The sequence below is a fragment of the Onychostruthus taczanowskii genome, unplaced genomic scaffold (genome assembly GCF_017590055.1).
Source record: "Onychostruthus taczanowskii isolate IOZ18803 unplaced genomic scaffold, ASM1759005v1 scaffold4, whole genome shotgun sequence".
Classification (NCBI taxonomy): domain Eukaryota; kingdom Metazoa; phylum Chordata; class Aves; order Passeriformes; family Passeridae; genus Onychostruthus; species Onychostruthus taczanowskii.
The window spans coordinates 188,804-211,037 of NW_024501459.1; the positions used below are offsets into that span (position 1 = coordinate 188,804).

At 38.7% G+C, this 22,234-nt stretch overlaps 1 protein-coding gene across 4 annotated transcripts in view; it reads right to left on the reverse strand.

Moving 5' to 3' along the window:
* Positions 1–22,234, reverse strand: part of NOL4 (nucleolar protein 4) — a 188,621-nt gene that overhangs the window by 146,369 nt on the left and 20,018 nt on the right. For all 4 annotated transcript variants that reach the window (XM_041412820.1, XM_041412819.1, XM_041412818.1 and 1 more), the window contains exon 2: positions 6,286–6,435. In XM_041412820.1, coding sequence (XP_041268754.1) covers positions 6,286–6,435 — 150 coding nt within the window. The remainder of the gene's footprint in view (positions 1–6,285; positions 6,436–22,234) is intronic.

Below are 22,234 nucleotides of genomic sequence, written 5' to 3' on the forward strand. Positions count from 1 at the left end.
TCTAAAGCATCATGCAGCAGTGAAGGCCTATCTAGGCTTGTTTACTGGATCACATGAAGAGCACAACTAGCACAGGCAAGTAATCCACTACCTGAGCGTGTAATCTGATTTACATCGGAGCTAAGCAATGAATGTCCTAATTGTCTGTGAGAAGACTATTTCATTCCTACTGCATCACTACAAGCAGAGAAAACAAGCTAAGTTTCCTTTTTGCTCTCCCATACTCAGATGATTTAAGTGCAGGATGTTGTGATGATGTAGCTTTCAGAGCTAAATTTTTGCTTGGAAAATTAACAAGTCCTAAACTGAAAGGCAGATTTTAGGACACATATGGCAGAGTAGGAAAGACAAGTGTGAGGAGAGGGAGTGAAATTTTGCAAGCGAACCTATTAACCTCTAAAGAATTAACATGGAGGGTGTATGTGTAGTCTGGAAGATACAATGTGTCAGAATAGAAATTTTGCATGTGTGGTTGTATTTTTTTTTTTTAATTAAGGAGGGTAAAGGGGGGAAAGATGATCAAAAGAAGACTCCAAGAGGAAGGAAAGAGAGAAAAAGATAGGGATAGAGTGAAGTTGTCCTGGGCCCACAGCCATCAAACCAGGTGGCAGAAATTGGTTTCTTGATGACGGGAGGACAAGCCAGCCAAGGGAAGTCCTCTCCTTTCCTCAGCAAGAGGTCAAAATAGAGGACTGACATAGGAAATCAGATCTAGCACTGCTGGGAGTTTTAGCAAGAGCTCGCTACCCTGCTACACTGTGGGAAATGCTGTTCCCTCATGTGCTAAACTTGCACTTCACAGCTCCCTTCCCTTCTCTCCCCATGTAGCAAAAACTGCTTTCTGAGAGGGAAGCGATGGGAAGCACCTGCTAGTGGGACAATTGCCAGGACACTGAACACTCACCCTTTGCAAAGAAGCAGGAACAAGCTCATAGAGTAAAAGTGCACGGGGCTTGGCTGTTTTGCCATGCACACAAGAACAGTGTGTATGCAAGAATTTCAGCATGCTAGGGCGCTGCACAAAGCTCAAGTTCTTCCACTTCCCCAAGGACAAGGTCTGTCCTGTACAGAAACCAGCCAAGCCTCAAACCTACTTTATCCCTGTCTGATCAGGAAGGAGGTGATGTTATCTCACATTGCAACCTGTCAAAAAATTATTCCCTGAGGAAAACACACTCAGTGTGATGCTTATAGGGGACTCACAAGCACATTCTTCTTTTGGGAGGGAAAAAGAATAACCCCCTGTTTCTTAGTCTCAGAAAGGCTTTTCTTAGGCTGACAGGAGAGACAGGAACCTACTCAAAACCTTGATCCAAAATCAAGAAACATTTATCATTGAAACAGCTGGATGAGTCATAAGACCCCAGATATTACCCCACATTTTAAAGAGTCCTGTTAATGCCTCAGATGTTATACATTTATGTACTACCTATCTGATGAGAGTCTTGTCTCAAGCTGCTTTCCCCTGATGCATTAGTACGTCCCCATGTTTTACAAGCCTGCTTCTTCCATCTCATCAGCCCAGTGGCTCTTTTATGGGTTAGGAGTCTTATTAACCAACCCATTTCACCTGCTCAGACATGACAACCCTCACTCACAATTCAAGTTCACTGCTGTAACGTTTCAAGATTTTGCACAGAGACTCACATGCTCAACAGACAGATTTTAGGTCACCCTACATAGTTAAAAAAATTCAAGTAGAATATGTACATAGAATTAAAGGTGCTTAAGGTAGCTATGAGACTTATACACAGCTCTCAGCTAGATGATGTACTTAGTTGTGGGAAAATGTGTCCAGATATAACATAGAAAGGTGAGGCACATTCTCAATTGTTTAAATTAACGAAAATCTAATACCTTTTTTAAGGATATCAAAATGAAGTAAGGAAAATCAAATCTATTCTGAAATGTAGGGCCTAATCACTTCATCTGGCCTGACAGTACCAATATCTGGGCATGAGATGTAACACAGATGTTTTAAGTTGCCAGCCTCATCACAGACCATTTGCACTTCTTGAAATGTGTAATAAGGCTATTTTTTTTCCTAGTTTGCACTGAATCACAGAGTTGTCCTGACAGCTTGAACCTGTTGCATTATGCTGCTACTGTAGCCACAACTTTTCCCAGTTACTCCCACCTCTGATATACCCCTCAGCACTTGCATTTAAGTTGTAGACACAGTTGAATAGTTTAATCAAGAAATGTAGTTCTACAAAGGCACAGAAAGCCTGCTATGCACTTGTTGCATGCCTTTCCCAAATACACCAGATGGATTCTTTTCCTGAACACTTCTCTCCCATGTGTCCCCATCCCCAGTTTGATGCCACAGTTCTCCTTTCAGAGTGGGATGTCTATACAAAAATAACTCCCTGAGAACACAGAGTGAAAAGCATTACCCCAAAGCAAAGCAGTTCCTCTTAGACACTGAGCTGTGGCAGCACCTGCTAGCAGAGATACCCCTGCGAGATCCTGGTGCTTTCTCCTGACAACATTGCATGCATCAGCATTTCACTCCACCTCCTGTGAGGCCCAGCAGAGGACCCAGGGGTATCCAGGAAAAGCAATGACCTCTTTGGGTACCACTGCTTTCCCTTGCCCTGAGGAACATGCTCTTTTCACCTTCCGCATCTTCCTAGTCACCCATGCCCCTGCTGAGCAACCCGCTTGGCCAGGCCTTGTGTCACATATCCTGCCTTTGTGACGGAATTATCTCCCAGATCAAGACCCTCAATGTTTTCTCTGTTTGTAAACTTCCCTGGGAACTGGGAAAGTAGCTGAGTTTAAAAGCACCACATTAATTATTCCTTCAGTCTGGCATACTGTGGATATGATTTAAAGTTCTGAGTTTCATTTTACATGTATAAGCCACATCTGGATTATTTGCTGGTATAGATCTACCTAAAGTTATGCTGGCAAGGAACACAGCACATCAATCATACCTTGCATACAAGTCAGGTACCCAAAATGAACACAAAACCTGCCAGTTAAATAGGACACTCCTCCTGTTTTGCATATTTTCATGGTTACTCTCCCACGTCATACACACAGAGTTTATACAATTCCCTTCTGGTCTTTTAGCGTGCAGAGGAGAAGAGAACGGGACCTTATTCTAAACTTAAATGTTGAAGGAGAGATGCTTTCCTAATTTATCTAGGGGGTTTGTGCCAAGAATCCTAAAGTTTGACTTGATACATTGCTGCCCCAATTGAAATGGAAAGGTCCTTTCCAATACTCTACTCTTTAAGAGGTCTCAAGTACCACATCCTATTTATCTTCCTGCACAGTGCCAGTGTAGGAAGTTCCACACAAATAATTTGTAAAAATATCATGCATTTTCATCATGCAGTTAACATAAACAAGGCAGTGCAGATTCCCTAAATGAGTTTGTCAAGTGTTCTGAACACATTCTTAGAGAGACATTCTGATGTATTTTAGCACACCAGCACCCAGGGTGACTCTACCAAAAATTAAAAAGACTTCAGCTATACCAAATTTGTTACTCCATGTAAATGCAGACAATAGTTAATTAAGTCACCTTTGACAATTTCATTACCCTTCCAATCATTCTTCAGCATATTCAAAACTTTGAGTGGAGCAGGTTTACTATTGAAAATAGTAAACTCACTCACTCACATATAAGCAAATTAATTACTTAAAATCAATATGTTGCAATTCTCAAGGGCTGTGCCATTAATTTTTCAGAAATACTTAGGTGCTGAAAATCCATGACAGTATTTATGAACTTCAGAAGTTCAGGAATTTTGTACAAAACTTCTGGTGTTTTCTTCCCATAATTTCTCTGTTAAAAGGGTTTGGTTATCTAGTGAGAGAACAGAAGCAATGTGACTAGATCACACCAGGGGTGAATTACAAATAGCAATTGTAGCATAGAGTTTGTGAACCACATCTCCTATAAAAGTACTTCGCTCAAACCATTTGGTGAATACTTATGCATGATAAATACATGCAGAGATCTCAGGGATGATTCACTTCTGACATGTGAATAAAGAAACAAGACTCAATTAATCTTGCTCCAGATTCACTTAATGAAATTAAACCCCACCAAAGTACTTCAGTTTGATTTATAAAGCTTTTAAAGTAAAATGTTTTGGGAGACAGTTACCTGAGATATTACCTTTTTCCTCCTTACAGTGCCACAGAGGAGGTAGATACTGCGTGGCTTCCTGGAACAGGCTGACACTACAGCTCTTAATTTTACTAAAGGCATTGTCATGGACAGATCCAGTAAAGGAGCATGCTTTTCTCCAGACAGTCTGGTAGAGCTTGATGCCTGTTTACTTAATCTAATTCTTATGTCAGAATAGAGAGCAAGAATTGAAATTTGTTTCCTCTGGAGTCTTTTTTCCATTTTTTTAATCTATGGAAGCCTTTCAAAATTACACATGTGAATCTTGTCACTGGGAAAGACAATTCAATGCCCTTGATAAATTAATATACAATTAAATGAATGCACAAATATTGGAGACTGACAAAAACTTACATTTTGGCACCCTTAATGATGCAACAGGCTCATGTCTCAATTGCAATAAAAGTTGACAACAGATGAAACTATTGTGTAGGCTACTGAATATACCCGAATAGTTCTTCTCACCAAAGATACACTAGTCTTTCATGTTATTCACAATAAACAAATTTCTTATCTGACCTGCAATCATGGGATTCTTACAGTAGTAAATATTATACTTGGCACACATTTGTGGGATGATGACTTGAAGTATTGTATTTATAGTTGGCAGCATTCCTTATAGCTGTATATTATTCTAAGACATTTGTGACCTATACCTTTGAACAGCCTACTGAGGTAAAACAAAATAGAAAGAGAAAGGTCAATGGAAAATATCACTTTTCTAATGCTTTCTGAAAGAGAAGACGAAGTATCAAAATGGCTGAGGTGCCAGGTGAAAATTAATTTAGAGAGTTTGTGTTAGATCACCCTGAAATAACACTCCAAGCCCTACAAAAGCACACCCAGATGAAAGATGTCTTCATATGTCTATCTTAAGGTCAATACCTCTGGGAACAAATTATAAGAAATTTTGCCAAGAGCTTATTCCTCAACAAACCATCTGAAATAGCCTATAAATAAAATATCTGTGAAGGGATTCACAGATATAGAGAAAAGATTGCTATAAGGGTGAAAGAAACAGTAATGGAAAAACAGCTGTTTCTTACAGCCAAAATTGAATCAGAAACCTGGAGCTTCCCTATATTCTGGTGACCTCTGATGAAAAACAGCTCACATAACTGCAGGCTGTTTCTAAGATGAAGAACTGTGTTCAGGGTGATAGGTCACCTCAGGGCCCTGTCCACAGCTCCCTGCCAGCCTCATCCCACTGGGACGAGGGGGAGAGGTGCCTTGGATGCCCTGCAGTCTGGCTAGGGGTGTGTGATGGGCCCTGGCTGGGCACCCCTGCCCTGCCACCCTGGAGAGCCCCTGGTGCTTCAGCAACTGGAAACAGCTCGGCAGGTGAGTCAGGATCACCTCTGAGTGTGCCTGGCACTATCACAGCCCTGCATATGGAAAGCTAGTCATCCAAATCCAGGCAAGACCATGCATTTTAAGCACCTTAGGAAAGTGTAGCAAATGTTTCATTGGTTCTCCACTGGATTGCAAAGTGTCATATCTGTGTCACTAAACACAAAAGCCATTTATAGCTATTTTAGGAGTATGATGCAATTAAAAATTTTAAAATAGTATTTTCTCTCTACTCAGCCAGTTTATGCAGGAATGGGAGGTGCTCCCTCAACACTTGCATTATTATACCTAGTAGTTTTCCAGCCCTTTGAATTTAGGACATTTACAAGTTTTCATACCATTAAACCATTAGGTATCACTTAGTCTCTGTCAATAACCTATAAGGCACCTTCATTTATATGCTGAAACACAGCAATCCATTTAGCCAAGTTGTGACAATACCTTCTAAGTCTTCTTTAACACTTCATCCATTTAATAGCAATTAATTAATACAGAGCTATTAAAAAAATTGTGAAACCATTATAGAAATAGCAAATTCTCTTCTTGTACCAATGAGAGAATGTCTAGTGAAGTCAGTGGATGTGGCACTTATTACACAGCAAATGTGATTTCTAAGCAATATGTTTTCATGCACTGATGAAAGATCTCTGAAATCACTTTGAGAGTGAGGGTGTCAGTACTAATCAAGTTGGCAAAAAACCCCCACAAATCTCATGCCATGTGACTAAACCCAAGTAACTCACATTTTTAGAGACTCATGTTCACTTTAAGCTGGTTTTTTTACTTACTGCTTTATACGTTCTCTTTTGTCCAGCATGTTTTCTGATTTGTTCTCCATTGGGCCCAGTTTCAACATGCATGGAATAGATAATGTCAAAGAAATCTTCTACGACGGCCACCCGCCGTAAAGACAGCTTCTCATCTACACCTACTCCATCCTGAAAAGGGAAAAAAAAACAGAGAACAGAAAAAGTAAGGGAGACAAGACAAATAGATAAATTATGATAATCATGAGACACATTGTCCTTTTTTAGAAGGGAATTAAAGACCCATTAATATCGGAAGATCACCCATCATGCAAATAACAGACACAGTATTGTAGGAAAGCTGTGTGATCAGAAGGATCACACAGACCCTTGCAAGCAGCCCATTCTGCCAAACCAGGGCATTTGGCCTCTTGATAGGAAGTGATCTTCCATTCCAGTATTTAAAAAAAACAAACCAAAAACTATCTATGCTTCTTTCTCCAAATGCAGAAACATGATTCAAAGGCAGAAGCTGTCCCCAGCACACGGCACAAAAATGCATTATGTGTTTGTTAGCAAGGATGCAACAGCTCTGCTATTCTCTCACTCCCCAGTAAATCTGTGCCAAGCATTTCATAAAGATGTTTAATAAAAGGTTTTAATTCAAAGAGCTGATTGTAATTATGAATATGAAGGAAGTTTTTATAAACAACTTGCCCTTCCAAAAATTGCAAAGACATACTATATGAAGACATACTACAATATGAGGAAAAGAAAGGGTTGTTTTAAATATTTTCTACTTTTGCACACAGATGTCCAGTTGGAAGAAGTGGAAAAGTGAGAACACCTAGCATCTGATTTTCAAGTGATAGTGTCACAGTAGCTAAAGTATTCTGAAAAGAAACAGTCCCCAATGTCTCTGAAATTAACCAGTGCAATTCAGCTCCTGCCTTTTTAACAGAACCATCCACATGAGGTTTTGCTTGTTTTACAGCTGCCTAAGGACTCAGTTCTAATGAAGGACCAGGAACTGAGACTCCTGTTTTTCCACAACTGACATCTATCAAGCAGGCTGCAGTTCATAATACAACACCAGTATAAGAAAAATAAAATAAGAATGGCCAATTTACTTGTACTCCAACACTGTATTTGAATTTAGATCTTTGGAGGCAGCAGTGTAACATTCACTGTGTATTTTCAGCAATAACAATGTTCCAAATGGAATCTATTTTATAATACCATTACTGCTCATTTAATTCATGCCACAACAAAACTGATTTACATGGGCACTTCTATGACCAAACACATGCAATTATGGCTGCAGTGACCAAATAAAGACAAAGATGAGAAATTAAAAGATAATAATTCTGTATGACTCCCACTTGCTGTTCTCTGGATCAAAACTTCTTGCTAACCCACTCCACTAAGTTTGCTGTATGTGGACAAACGTGATTAATTTTTCTCACTCCCCCTACTTTTATTCCAGCCCACCTCAATTTTTCATATATTTCAAAGGAAGAACCCAAATAATCCCAACAGCTCCAAAGAACCCCCCGCCAGGGTGACATAGAGGAGCTCTGACACATTCCTAGTAGCAATGGATAAAATGTCAATGCCTTTAGAGCACAACCTTCTAAATGTGCATTACTCCAAGTGACAGTGGGAGGTGTTGATACACTATTAGCCAGACAGGCTGTCCTGCTCTAGTATGCCCAGCTTTCTTCAGGCAGGTCCCTGCCCAAAGCTACATGGTCTTTTCCATTGTATTCTTGATCCCCAGGAGACAGATGGACCTGGGCAGAACCCTGGTGCATGTACAATGAGAGAACTGCCACAGTTCTGATGGAAATGACTGTGTTGAAGCTTGAGGGTGGAAGAACATGAGAAATTTGCAGGGCAATCTCCACCACAGGTTAAAGCCTCAGATCTTCTGGGAACAGTTGCTCTGAGAAAGCTGCGAAGCTCCCAGCCCACAGTCACTGACCACCAGCTCAAAAACTTAGTGGCATTGTGACAGGTTTTGGTTTAAGCATCATTAAGAATTTACTATCCACCACCATTTCCTACTCTTTAAAAAAATTGCTTTAGAGATAGGGCTAACATCAAATTCAGATCTTTGCAGCTTTAATCTTTAGGGGAATTCACATGTGAGCACTGTAGGGGGGCCCATCTTCAATCATTATTTTCTCACCACCCAAACAGCACACAGTGGGATCCCTGATGATTTCAAACACTCTTACTATGACGACAGTGTTATCTCACACTGCTCTCCAAATACTTAGACATTTATAGTGTTGATTAACTGACAAAGATTTAATCTGTTTATTACTAATTAGCTTTATTTTATGAAATTTCCTATGAGGGAGCTCTCTTTTTTAATTAAAAAGAAATGCATTACAACAATATTAATTTAAAACCTGAGATGCCACCTCAGCAGAGCTGACACATGCAAACATTATGAATACTTTTAAAGAAGAAACTCGGAAATGAAACTCATTTTGCTGCTTTTGATGGCCACAGTGTGCAGTGCTCTCTTTAATGGTCCTGCTACCTTCCTCCCCAGACACGGACACCCAAAGGTTGGCAGGTATGAGCTGGGGGTGCTCTTGGAGGGGTATTTCTCCATATAGCTGACTAAATCAATAAGCATTGATAGTACTTCTAAAAATACAAAGTGCACAAATTGTCATGACTCCTAACTGAAGTGCTAGAAAATGAATACAAACTTTCCAAACCTTTTCAATCAAAAAGGGTAGGAAAGAAATGGTTTAAACAGAGTAGAAACTGCTTCAGAGGGTGCATATAATTCAAAATCTACATCTGTAACTTTATCCAGTGGAGCCTGGACATGACTGAGTTGGCTTCATCCTGCTTGGTGCTAAGACAATGAGGTAGACCTTGATTCAGAACCCCTGCTGTGCTGTAGAAAGTGCCAAGGTGCTGTGAGTGAACTGTTCAGCTCATCCCACAACACGCAACGCTGGGCAGAGACCTAAGCCTCAGCTGCAGAAGCAATACACCAGATGAGTAGTTTCAATAAGGTAGCTACTTACTGACACTTTTGATATTCCATACTGACATCCCAATAGGTAAAAAGCTGGGCAAATGATAAAACCTCAAATCTGCATTTAAACCATGGAGTCTCTGAAGTGGACGCAGTTGTATCAGGCTTTCCTGCCATATGCCATTATACTACACATTTATCATGAAATTGCTATTTTATAAAGGCATTAACAAAGCAGCTCTGCCTTATAAGCTGACTTTGGGTAAAATTTTTCACAGTGCCTAAGGGGACAGGTTTTTATCTTCAACTAAGGCTAAAAAAAACCTGAATGAGAGAATGCATCGTAATGCTATTCCCATGACTGAAAGGCTATGAAATGTCCACAAGGGACAGGACAAGTAATAGGCTTAAACCACAGAATGGGAGATTTACATCAGACATTTGGAAAAACTTACTATTGATGTGGATAGTCAAGCTCAGTAACAGTTTGCCTGGGGAGGCTGTGGGATGTATGTCATAGGAGGATTTTGAGACCAGGTTAGGCAAAAAATCTGTCAGGGATACTATGAGTAAATCCTGTCTTGGGTAGACTAGATATTAATTGAGTTTTTTCTTGCTAATTCTAGGAAGCTTAAATACTTTCAAATTAAGTTGGGCAGTAACAGCTCTGGAATAGCAAGGAGGATATTTATAAATCACTGAGGTATTTTTAGGACTTTCATTCAGCACGGAAAGGGTCCAAGCCTCACCTTCAAAAATTACTTTGGAATGGAAGCCTCACTGAATGCTTTGCCTCAAGCTTTGAACTTAGACTCTCAAATCTTTCAGGCCATTTCATCCCTCTCCTTTCAATCATCACTGAGGTGTGCGGTGCCCTGTCCTAAACTAGTCTTCTCAGATGCCTCTGGCCAGCAATGAGACACACACTCATCCTTATAGCTGATGGAATGGTTTCAACCTCTATCAGAGAGATTTTACTTCATTTCACCTTTTGCATTACAGTTTTTCCCGTTTACTCTTTGTTTTATGTATATCCAGAGATTTTCCTGTGTTCTTAGCATACAAATTATGAAATGTTTCCTTTCATTTTCAGCACTACAAAATCCATTGGTACTCTGAGATTAAAGTTGCTTCCTTGAGGTTTGTTTTTTTTTTGGTTTTTTTTTTGGGGGGGGGGGGTGTTTTTTGTACTCTGAGATTAAAGTTGTTTCCTTGAGGTTTGTTTTTTTGGGGGGTTTTTTTGGGTTTTTTTTTTTTTTTTAAGATATCTAGACAAAGAATAAATTTCTGAACAGAAGTGAATTTCACAGAGAGTTGTGCACCTCCCAGAAAGTGCTAAGGATCCCTATGAAGCAGGATGGTTAGGGAGATGGGCAGTCTCTTTTGTTGAGGTTGAATCTATAGGGCTTGTCAGAGTAAAGAAAGAAAGAAAGTTTGCCAGTAAAGCAAATAGATAAAACTCTTAAGGTAGCAAAAATATCTATTAAGTGAAAGGTTGTCATTTTTATAGTTACTTTGCAGAGGAGAAAATAATTTAATACAAGCCTTTAAAATTAATGCCACTGAAACAAAAGTGCTTGTAATTCCTTGCTGCCCCATCTCCTGTTGAAATTTCTAAGAGGAAATAGGTGTCATAAAACACTCTCTTGCTTTGTGAATGAATATAACTATCAGCATCCTGACAGTGTTTGAAAAATATTCCTATAAAGACATGATAGATGGAAATAGAAAATAAAAGGCAAGTCTTGGTTGGTAGTTTTACAGAAAATGTTCAGGTCTATAAAAACCTCTGTTGTAAAAGCATCAAAGCCAGAAGCACCTACAAAACATTAGGAGTAGATGCAAATAACAATGCACCTAAATATTTCATTGCATAATATAAATCACATATAAATCTAAGACTGCTTTGAATGCAGAAATATGATGTGTAACATTTTTCTCATATGATCAATTCAGACAGCAACAGACTTAAAGCTCATTTATGTCCCTACACCTCTGCTGACTCGTACCACATTTTGAATTTCCTCTGGATTAGAAAAAAAGTCTTTTGCTGACTGAAATACCATACGCTGAATAAGCAAAAGTTTTGCTCATAGTTCATGCATAATGAGCTCCTGACATGATTGTATGTAGATGTTTTACTCCTTCAGGGTTCAAAATACAAAAATTTCGTAAGGAAAGTGTTAGGAGGAAGCAATGGTAGTTGATGTATAACATGAACCCTATATATCTGTCTGCAGAAATAATTCAAAACAAATTAACAAATTGAAAATCCCATTTTACATTATTTTCTTTTTCTGCTTGTTCAGTAAAATAACTGTAAAATATATTGATATTTAAAAATAGGTATTTTATACCTAGTGTTTTATAATGCCTCTTATTCCCATAGAAATGAACAAATTACTTTAATCAGCCCATGTATTTGAACTCCCAGGTTATGAGTACATCCATTTGAATATCTGACTCATTCCTGTCAGCACACTGAAAATCCACAAAGAGCAAAAGTTATTAGTATTTGGTAGCTAAAATAAATAAACTGATCATTTCTATCCAGTTCCAAATGGAAAATGTCTATAATAGCAAAAGGGTTATTTATTATTTGAAATTTACAGTTTCTGCTCCTCATTATATCATTTTTGAACAGCAAATCTCATTTTTTACCAGCAGATGGAGACAGGAAAAATCAGAGTTATATTAAAACAGATCCACCAGAACCATTTCCAGCTAACAAGTTCTACCTTTAGAAAAAAAACATACACTACAAGAACTAAACAAATAAGCTAGGACATGGCAGCAATGAGTCAAATTAATTGTAGACATAGATCATGAAAACAAAGAGAATAAAGTGAAGTAAAATGGCAAATTAATTTACCCTTTGAGATGAGAGACTAAAACTAAATAACAGACACAAAGATTTGTTGCATTATGAAAGCTGAAGGTGACAAAAAGTCCTCTTACTGGACTGGCTTGATAGGTGAGTTCAAAACAACCAACACACAAAATCAATACTGAGCAGAAGTCCATTTCTCCTTTATCTCTTGAACTGTTCTAGATGATGGGAAAGCACCAAAGCCAAATCTCTGTCCATAAGCAGTGAGGGGTGAATAGTGGGTACCATATAAGTCTAAAACGTCCACCCAAAAGGGCTATCCTACTGAGCCGTTTCAGGTGAGGCCATCATCTGGTGTGGATCACTAGCTCCATTAAATTAAGCTCTATCAAGAAGAGGGAAAGGGTTGTGAAACTCAACTTGCCAAATTGTAAAAGGAAGGTCTGTCACCTGTCTTTCCTTGCAGCATGGTAAAATAGGCCCAGAGATTATTTCATGATACACAAAATATTGTCACGGGTATGTTCAGAGGTTCCTTTGGCATGAATAGGATTATAAACTGGCCAGTGGTCTCTGCAATAAATATGTAATGCTCTTTCCATACTAAAGGGCAAAAACTTTTCTTTCTCATCTTTCTTCAGAAGTCTATATGGATGGCAAGAGGCAGAAACTGATGCACAGGAAGTTCCACCTGAATATGAGGAAGAACTACTGTGCAGGGACCATGTAATGGAACAGACTGCCCAGAGAGGGTTTGGAGTCTCCCTCACTGGACATACTCAAGAACTGTCTGGATGTGACCTAGTGCCATGTGCTTTAGGATGACCCTGCTTGAGCATGGAGTTTGGACTACATGGCCACAGTGGTCCCTCCCAACCTGACCCACTCTGTAAAAGGTAGCTCTATCATCAGTGAAAGTGCAGAAAATATTTCAACTAAAACATGGAGTGCATGTACTGACTCTTGAGTCTTCTACCAACAACAAGCATGGACATGGGAAACAAGAGATAATTTCAAAAAGATGCCTGCATTCAGAGTCTTGAAGGAATGGAAGGAAACCCAGTGAGAAACATAGGACACGCAGAGCCCAGTTCACTCTTCATAGTTAAGAGCTGCTTCTTAACTGAGGTCTAAATACCTTTTTCCCTCAGCACCTGATTATTTTTTTCCTTTGATGTTCAAACATTTACACAATCCTTCTGAACAAAAGGAGGTCAGAAGCTGGGTCACACTTGACTGTTTGTGAAGTTTGGTTAGCTGCAGGCTAACCAAACACCACGAGCTGGATCTCCATCAGCAAGCAGGTCACTGCAGGAGCAGCACATCTGCAGGGCAAAGCGTATGATACCAAGGAGCTTGATACCGTAAACTTTCCAGGATATCTCTAGCCTGGACCTCTGCAATGGGCACAATTCTGGTCACAACCCAGTAGGTGCATGTCTATCAAATGTCAGTTTTCTGTCACTGAAAGGAATCTGTTTATATACTGAACAAATATTACACTGTGAAACAAAGCCCAGCAAGCATGGTCAGGAGCTTTATTCCAAAGACATACTCATTTTCTAAACTAAAATGCCAATATAAATGCTGACATACCTTCCTTAATAAGGCAACAAGATAGGATTTTTCACGCACACATATTGTGATGAACATTACCCAAACTGATGAGAAAGATATATATCTATCTAGCTCAGGGACACACATGGCCCTGGTGTGACTCAGGAGATCAGAAAGAAGCTGAACAAACACTTATTCTGAAACAGCTCTTACTTGCCACATTAGCCCTTCTACAGGCCTCCCCCTCTAGCAAATTCCTGTCTACTTGGCCTGTAAAAACAACAGATGATGTTTCCATCATTACATGCAATCTGATATCAGCCTGCCTTTTTTCTTTTATTTTTTGACAGAGGAAGAAAATTAATTCTCTATTCTGTCTACAAGAGTTTGTTGAGTTGGTGTATTTAGTACATGAAAAAGTAACCCAGGCACTACATGCATCATACTGAGTGAAATGTATGTGACAATTCCAATTGAACCAAAGCTAGAACTGGACAGAGAGAGAGAGAGACAGGAAGAGCACATATAACACCTGCAGGGGAATGGCAGGTTGCATTTCAAAGCTGAAAAATTATGATCAATTTATAATAATGATAATAATAACAAAATAAAATCTGCACATTTTAAAAGAAAGCAAGTTCTTGAATTACATATTTTTATTAACATGAAGTTAACTATAATTTACTTGCAAATTCCTCATTTTGAAAAAATAATTTCTGATCTTACTTCTGATCTCAAAAATAGTTTCTGATCTTAGGAAGTTTCAAAGCAGGGTTTTGTTTTGGGGAGTTTTTTTGTTTGTTTGTTTTTTGGGTTTTTTGTTTTGTTTTGCTTTTTTTTTTTAAGCTTATATTTTAAAAGAGAAGCAATAACTGGTTTGGTTTTGGTTGGTTTTTTTTTTTTTTTTTTTGATAACCAGATTGTATAATTTCCTCTTCCCTGAAGGATACTGTCTCTTTTCTAATGGGTTAGTATTCTATTAGAAAGAATTAAGTTTTGACATTGAAGTTGATTTTTTTTGAAAATATATATGACAGGTCTGGAAACATCCAGCACACTTCACTTGACCTCTTCAAAGTTGCTGCTTGGTAAGCAGCTGGGAGCTAATAAACCTAGCTTGGACATCAAGGATAACTGAACAGAGAGCCAAATCTAATTGAAGCTTTTTGTTTAGTTCACATTCATGACCAAAGTTTTAATGTGTGTATTCCTTCTTCAGGACTCATTAAAGGATTCATCTAGGTATAAGGACCTTCTACCAGAATTTACTGTAATATAGAATTCTAAGAAATTACACATTTTAAGCTTAAAAAGCTGTCAACATTTCAGTTCTACCACAAAACAAGATGAAAGTGTGTGAAAATTCATCCAATTAAAGTAACATTTTATTATTTTACTGAAAGTAAAACTGACCATAGAGGTAAGTATTAAGATAACTATAAGATTTCTCTTAAGACACTAACAAAGTTTCAAAGATATTCTGAGGCTGGACGTAATCTTTCTCTGTACAGATTTCTTCAGCTGCTGAAAAAAATGTAAACAGCCATCAGACTAAGTAAAAAAATTGAAGGATAACAACTCACTGAAGCACAAGTGTCCACTAAGTGTATGAATACTGAAATGACATTGTCTTTTTCATGTCTTTCTACTCTTCATACATTTTATCGGATAATTATATCTGCCAAGCTGTAAACAGTTGCTCCAGGACTTTTCCAGAGAAGACTGCAATGCCAAGCTAAATGCTTGGCAGGGGAACTGCCTTTTCAATCTCACAGCTAATCTGGAAGGGTCAGCTACTCCTGGTGAGTGTTTTAAAGCAAAGGGACTTCGGCTCCCCATTCCAACAGCTCAGCACACTGTACAGTGATTTCCATGAAACTTTCTTTCAAAAAATTAGTAGCAATTATAATATATACAAAACTTAGTTTTATTTTAGTCTCAAGATAGATAGTTCTGCTGAGCATGAAAAGATTTGTTTTTCCTGAACAAGAAATACAAGGATAAACCAACTAATTCTCCTCAAATTTTTTTTACTCTAGGGGATTTTAAAAGGAATGGGTGTGAATCCTAGTGTGGGCCTGCTTAGTATGTTCAGGACTTTTTTCCTAAATTATAAGATCAGGTATTGTCATCAGGTCAGCAAAAAGAAACGGGCAAGCTACTAATTAAAAGTTAACTTTTAACATTCCTGTCATGATCCAAAAATGAACAATCTCTCAATTATAATTTAAAGTGTGCTATACTTTACAGGTATTCAAGCACTAGGAGAATGCAATGTAGATCTATAATGCCACCTTTTTTCAGACTGATGAAATGCAACTACTGTACACCAAAAGTAACCTAACACTAAAGTCAAGCTTAAATAATAAGAACTCATTACCCCAAAGTGCTGCCTGTGAAATTATGTATATTAAACATATATATTTTTTAAAATTATATTCCAAATACTAATAAGCCTCTGATGTAAGGGTGTTGGAAGAGGGAGCTTTTTTAATACATAATGTGAAATGCAAGTGCCAAGTGTTACATACTGCAATGAAGTGCCAAAAGCATACCACACCACAGATTAACCCTGCACAGTGACAAAAGGTCTGAATTTTAAAAAATGCTTCAAAATCCTACTTAATTGGTAAAATATTTCAAAAAGTCAGGGAAAGAGGATGAATCAGAGGACTGCTGATGGGGTATAGTCGTTTTGTGTCTAGGTCTCTGGCTGCAACTCTAACAAGGGCTTTTGTTCCTAAAGTTGCTTCCCCCTTTTACCTGCTGCCTGTGGCAAGAAACAGCCTTGGGTTGGCAGGGAGATGAAACTGTGACCTTATCTTTCCCATCGATGTTTCTGCAACAGCTGTTCCCTTGCTCATACAAAATGAGTTCATGGTCTCAGCACAGCTCCCAGAGGACAGCTGTCTCCATCACCAAAACCACTGCTACAACAGCCCATCAGGTGCCATTAATTGGTAACCTCATTAACATCATCAGTAAAGACACTGGGGATCAGATTTCAAGCTGCACTGGTGCTGTACAGGCAGCTTAAGGTACAGAAAGCATCAGTGGCTTTGCACGACCCATGCACATCTTTGGTGCAGATACAGCCTAAGCACTGGCTCAGCAGCCTCACTTGCAAGGCCAAGTGCAGAATAATGACAACTGTCCCCAGCTCCAGTGGCAAAGGGGACAGGAGTCTCCAGGGCACCCATGTTCCGCACGTGGCCTGGTTCTCTGACATTACCAACGTACTTCCCACACTGGAAAAAAGCTGCTTGTTGCAGGGAGCAAAGAGGTATTTCCCAGACTAAACATTCCTAGAGCAAAAATTAACAGCCGCTAATGGAGATCCCTCTAGATTTCTGCAAGGACAAATGAGCAGATTATGAAGAGGCTCCCTGTAATTGCACTGGTAATGTTACCTGGCCAGGGACAGAGGCCACTGGGGACTCAGGGTCATATCAGCACAAGCAGAATGCAGGGTCACTGACTTCAACCTGCATGGGGTCTCAGCAGCAGCACTGTGCCAGCCCTGATGATGTACAAACATCAGCAAAGTAGGAACTGTAGGGGTTAGGGTCTGTTCTCAGATGTAGCAGCACAGTACCAAGAAAAATCAGGCAAAACATTGGATACACAATCTCTCTACCAGGTTTGAAACAAAAGTAGTAAATATCATGTCAGATATTGGCAATAAGTTTTTGGTGCAGCCAGCAATGCCGTGAGCCAAGTATCTAACCTGTTCTTCAGGAAGATTCTTCATGGAGGGATATAAAAGTTATCCTTCCAAAAAAAGACAGGAAAAAAACAGAAGTTTTTTCATCCTCCCTCAGACCTGAGGGAAGCCTTGTACCCTCAAAAGCATCATTAAATTAAATTAATTGGTAAATAATCAATATTCCTTTTTTTTTTTTCACAGATCAGGTTTTATGAAATTACCTCAGCAGGCTTATGGGGGGGGGCTCTTCAACAACTTATTTGTTGAGTTTTTCTTTAATTAAGTAACATTTCCCCAATTCTATCACTTTTTTCACTTCTGCAACACTTTTCACTCCTGGGTAACCTAGGCAAGAACAAGTGCCAGATGCAAAAATCTTGTGTTTCTGTGAGGAAGCACTGTTGCAGATAGTCAGATTATTTACACCGCCTTTTTTTTCCTTTTCCTCTTCCTCCCTTCCTCAACCATAAACAAAGTCTACAGCATGAAGAGGCCAATCCTTGCCAGCAGAACCAAGTTTTGAAAAACACTGCTCCACCATATGTTCAGTCCTGACCAGCGTGATAGTTCAGAAGCTGACATCTGCAGATGGGGAGTTCATACCACCACTCAGCATAAACATGCTGCTACTGTACACTGAAGTCAATACTAGCCAGACTTTGCTTAGGAGAAATTTTCAACACTGATCTACAGTTTCACCTTGCCAACTAATTTTTGTTACACTGATGTAAATGAAAGAGATATAAAAAGAATCTCAGGGAAAAATGGTGGTGCTGATTGAAAAAGGGAGTCCCTGTGAATCCTTTTGGTAATCTCCTTTAGAGGGGAAACTTTTCTGTATCAGATATTACATTGAAGCTGTTGGTGTAACAGAAAACACTTGTTAATGTTACATATGATGGACCCTCAGGAAAGCCCACTAAACTCTATTTGTCCTGTAGGGTCATGGACTACAAGGATAAAATGACCTCAAACACTCCCCTGAACTTCTTTAAAGACCCTGTTAACTCAGTTTTTCTCTGAACAAGATATATCAAACTTGCAATAAGCACAGTATGAACCAAAGTCTTTCTTCCCCTTTCTGATGCCCTTCTTAAAGCAGCAAGAATACTCTGCTTAAATGTTTGTGGAAGTGACATTGGTTCTTCTACAGAAGCACTAAGATAAAATGCATTTTCCCTGCTACTTTTAATTTTTCTCCCCCTTGCTCCTCTCTCATTCCCTCTGCAGATCCTCATGCAGTCCAAACACTTTTTCCAGGGCTTAAACAGATTTATGGCTAGCAATTTCCACAGGGACTGTGTGCATGTTCTCTCAGGCATGCCCAGGCACCAACACTCATCAGAGGGCTGGAAATCAAAATCTGTGTCAGTTGTGCCACTGGCAGTGAAATTCCATGAGTTCATGTTTGCTGTGTCCCTCATTCAGGCCTTTACTATATAGCAGTGCCCTTCTTCAAAAGGCTGTACCTAAAGCCTCTGTGTGAATTTTCTTTAAAATCTTCTGCAGTCTTATCTCCTATGCACATCTACCATCGATTATTAAATGGGAGAGTAAATGGAATAATTTTCCTTTATTATGTTGCTCTGAAACTGAAATGGACAATGTCTGGACTGTAAATTCATAGTAGAAATAGGTTAGATGTTCAGTTATATGAATTTTACTCAGAACTTTTCCTGCATCAAATTCGGAGCATGCCTGAGCAACAAACAGTTCAAAACAATGGTAACTACAACACCGACTTTGCAAATTCTGTTCTACTCAGTAAATTGAGCTTTCTAATTTTTATAGATATTAGATAACTCATTTCTTTTTAGTGTAGATAAGAAGTACATCCCACTTCTGATCACAAATTCTTTCTTCCCTTTTCTGATGCCCTTCTTAAAGCAGCAAGAATACTCTGCTTAAATGTTTGTGGAAGTGACATTGGTTCTTCTACAGAAGCACTAAGATAAAATGCATTTTCCCTGCTACTTTTAATTTTTCTCCCCCTTGCTCCTCTCTCATTCCCTCTGCAGATCCTCATGCAGTCCAAACACTTTTTCCAGGGCTTAAACAGATTTATGGCTAGCAATTTCCACAGGGACTGTGTGCATGTTCTCTCAGGCATGCCCAGGCACCAACACTCATCAGAGGGCTGGAAATCAAAATCTGTGTCAGTTGTGCCACTGGCAGTGAAATTCCATGAGTTCATGTTTGCTGTGTCCCTCATTCAGGCCTTTACTATATAGCAGTGCCCTTCTTCAAAAGGCTGTACCTAAAGCCTCTGTGTGAATTTTCTTTAAAATCTTCTGCAGTCTTATCTCCTATGCACATCTACCATCGATTATTAAATGGGAGAGTAAATGGAATAATTTTCCTTTATTATGTTGCTCTGAAACTGAAATGGACAATGTCTGGACTGTAAATTCATAGTAGAAATAGGTTAGATGTTCAGTTATATGAATTTTACTCAGAACTTTTCCTGCATCAAATTCGGAGCATGCCTGAGCAACAAACAGTTCAAAACAATGGTAACTACAACACCGACTTTGCAAATTCTGTTCTACTCAGTAAATTGAGCTTTCTAATTTTTATAGATATTAGATAACTCATTTCTTTTTAGTGTAGATAAGAAGTACATCCCACTTCTGATCACAAATTATGCTGCCCACTACCCCAATTATTTTTCTAACAGAATTAAGGGAACAGCCAAATAATGAAGGGGATCATTATTACCTCAACAATACTGCAAGAGGTGGTGTTTTGAGTAAGTGGGTAACCAGATTTGCCCAACATCTGATGTATGATGAAAGACAAGGAATCAGAGTATTTGCAAGTTGAAGACTCCCTATTAATGAGATGCTTGCAAGTCTCTGCCTTAATCCAGGCATGCCCATGAATTTACTACCATACACTAAGCTTTGCATGCAAATATATATAAGATATTGTATGATATGATGATATGAGATATATGATATGATACATAATATTAGTATACATATAGTACAGTTGATGAAAGAAAAGAAAATAGGCAGATGAAACAGTCTGCTCTGTCTAATAAAATTCATCCTTATTTTGTCATACCTACAATGGGTAATATGCAAACTATACAAAGCTTTGTAATTAATAGTACAATTCTGTGCTCAAAACATGAACCAAACACTATATTAACAATTCTCTGTGAGCATGCATCCTTACTTACACTTTCTCTTTTTATATAAAAAGAAGAAAGTTTAAGTTCCTCAGTTGTTTATAAGAAAAGGAAGAAGAATTGAAATACAGGATTAAAATTAAATTATGTTTTAAACACAGTATAATGATTACATTATTCATGAAGTTCAGAAGAATTTGGTGATCTGTCTCCCAATATCTTAAACTACTGTGTTCAAACTGTATCAAAAGTGTAGTTCACCAGTATTAAGTGACCTGTGCATTTTCTCACTCGCCTGTATATATTGGCTGTATTAGCACTTGGATGCCTTCAGTACTGACAATAAAGTTCTCTTCCTCTCATGACATTCACATTATGTGTACAACTTGACTGATGGATGTGCCAACCAACCCAGAGCCGGTTGTAATTGACAGTTTAGCTTGAACTTGTCATATGGGTCTCTTGAGCTGGAAAGTACTACAGAGAATTAGGGATAGATGAGAGAAAAATCAAATGGTCATTTAGTCCATCCCTGACAGAAAAGAGACTGTTGTCTGTTTCTCACAATGTAATTTCTTATCTTGTCATAAATTACTCATCTGATCTAGGTTTCATCTGAGACACTATTTTACAGACTAGTAGGGGTAAACACAGAAACTTTGGCTGAGCTTATGCCAAGAGCCCACCACAAAAGCTTTGCAGACTGCTGTGCTACTGTTTCTTAGTTATGTTCACTTGGAGCACAGGCACAATACTAACCCTCTCTAGGACTCATTGGAGAATAAAGTTTCTCTGTCATACTAGATCATATCTGCTAAGAAGGAGTTAGCAAGGGCCTCTTGGTGGCAGTGAGAAATAGGTGATCACCTCCCTAAGGCCTTGTCATGTCACTGCCTTGTTTCCAGCTTATTTCCCAATTCCAGGAGCCCAATTTCATCTCCTACCAAAAATAGCTTTCCTTGCAAGGGGTTCAGCACATTCTTTCTTCACAAATAATAGCATAATTTAAAATCCCATTGAAGAATCACAGAATATTCTGAGTTAGAAGGCACCCACAAGGATCATCAAGTTCAACTCTAAAGTGAATGGCCTCTACAGGGATCACAACCCCAAAAATATTAATAGCATGCTCTAACAAGCATAGCTAATTTCAGGGTAACATTGATTTTAATAAACTATGGCTCAATCTTCCAAATTGTCCTATTCTCTTCAAAATGATGCTTTACCTGCAAAGGACTAGGGGCACACCATCTTTTCATTCCTCAGCAAATGTAGAGATCACAGTTTCACATACACATCAGACATGGCTACAGTTATAAAGCTTCAAATGTATCTCACAAGGAAAGCCAACATCTGTTTTCATCTTGCTGACAACATGAACAGCAATGTTTTTATTCTGCTGAACAAAACATTAACAAGGACTGAATTTTCAAATGCGTATTTTGTTCCTTTATGCATCGATTCAACATTAAACTGCATCTTCTGATATACTGCTATACCTACAAGAAGCTGCTATTTGGTTATCTCAAACTTTGATCATTTCTTTATGTCATATTTGAGTCTTCCTGGACTACATTTCCCAAGCCACACTGCAGGAGAGCACATATTTTGTGAAACATTTGGTAAAACCAGGGATGCTAGTGTAGTAGAAATTCTTGTGTCACGTCTCTCTTTGTAAATATATTACAACCACTCATTTGCTTGCAATTTATAGGAGCCACTCACTCCAAAACCACTGAAAAGGCCTCAATGCACTTGCAC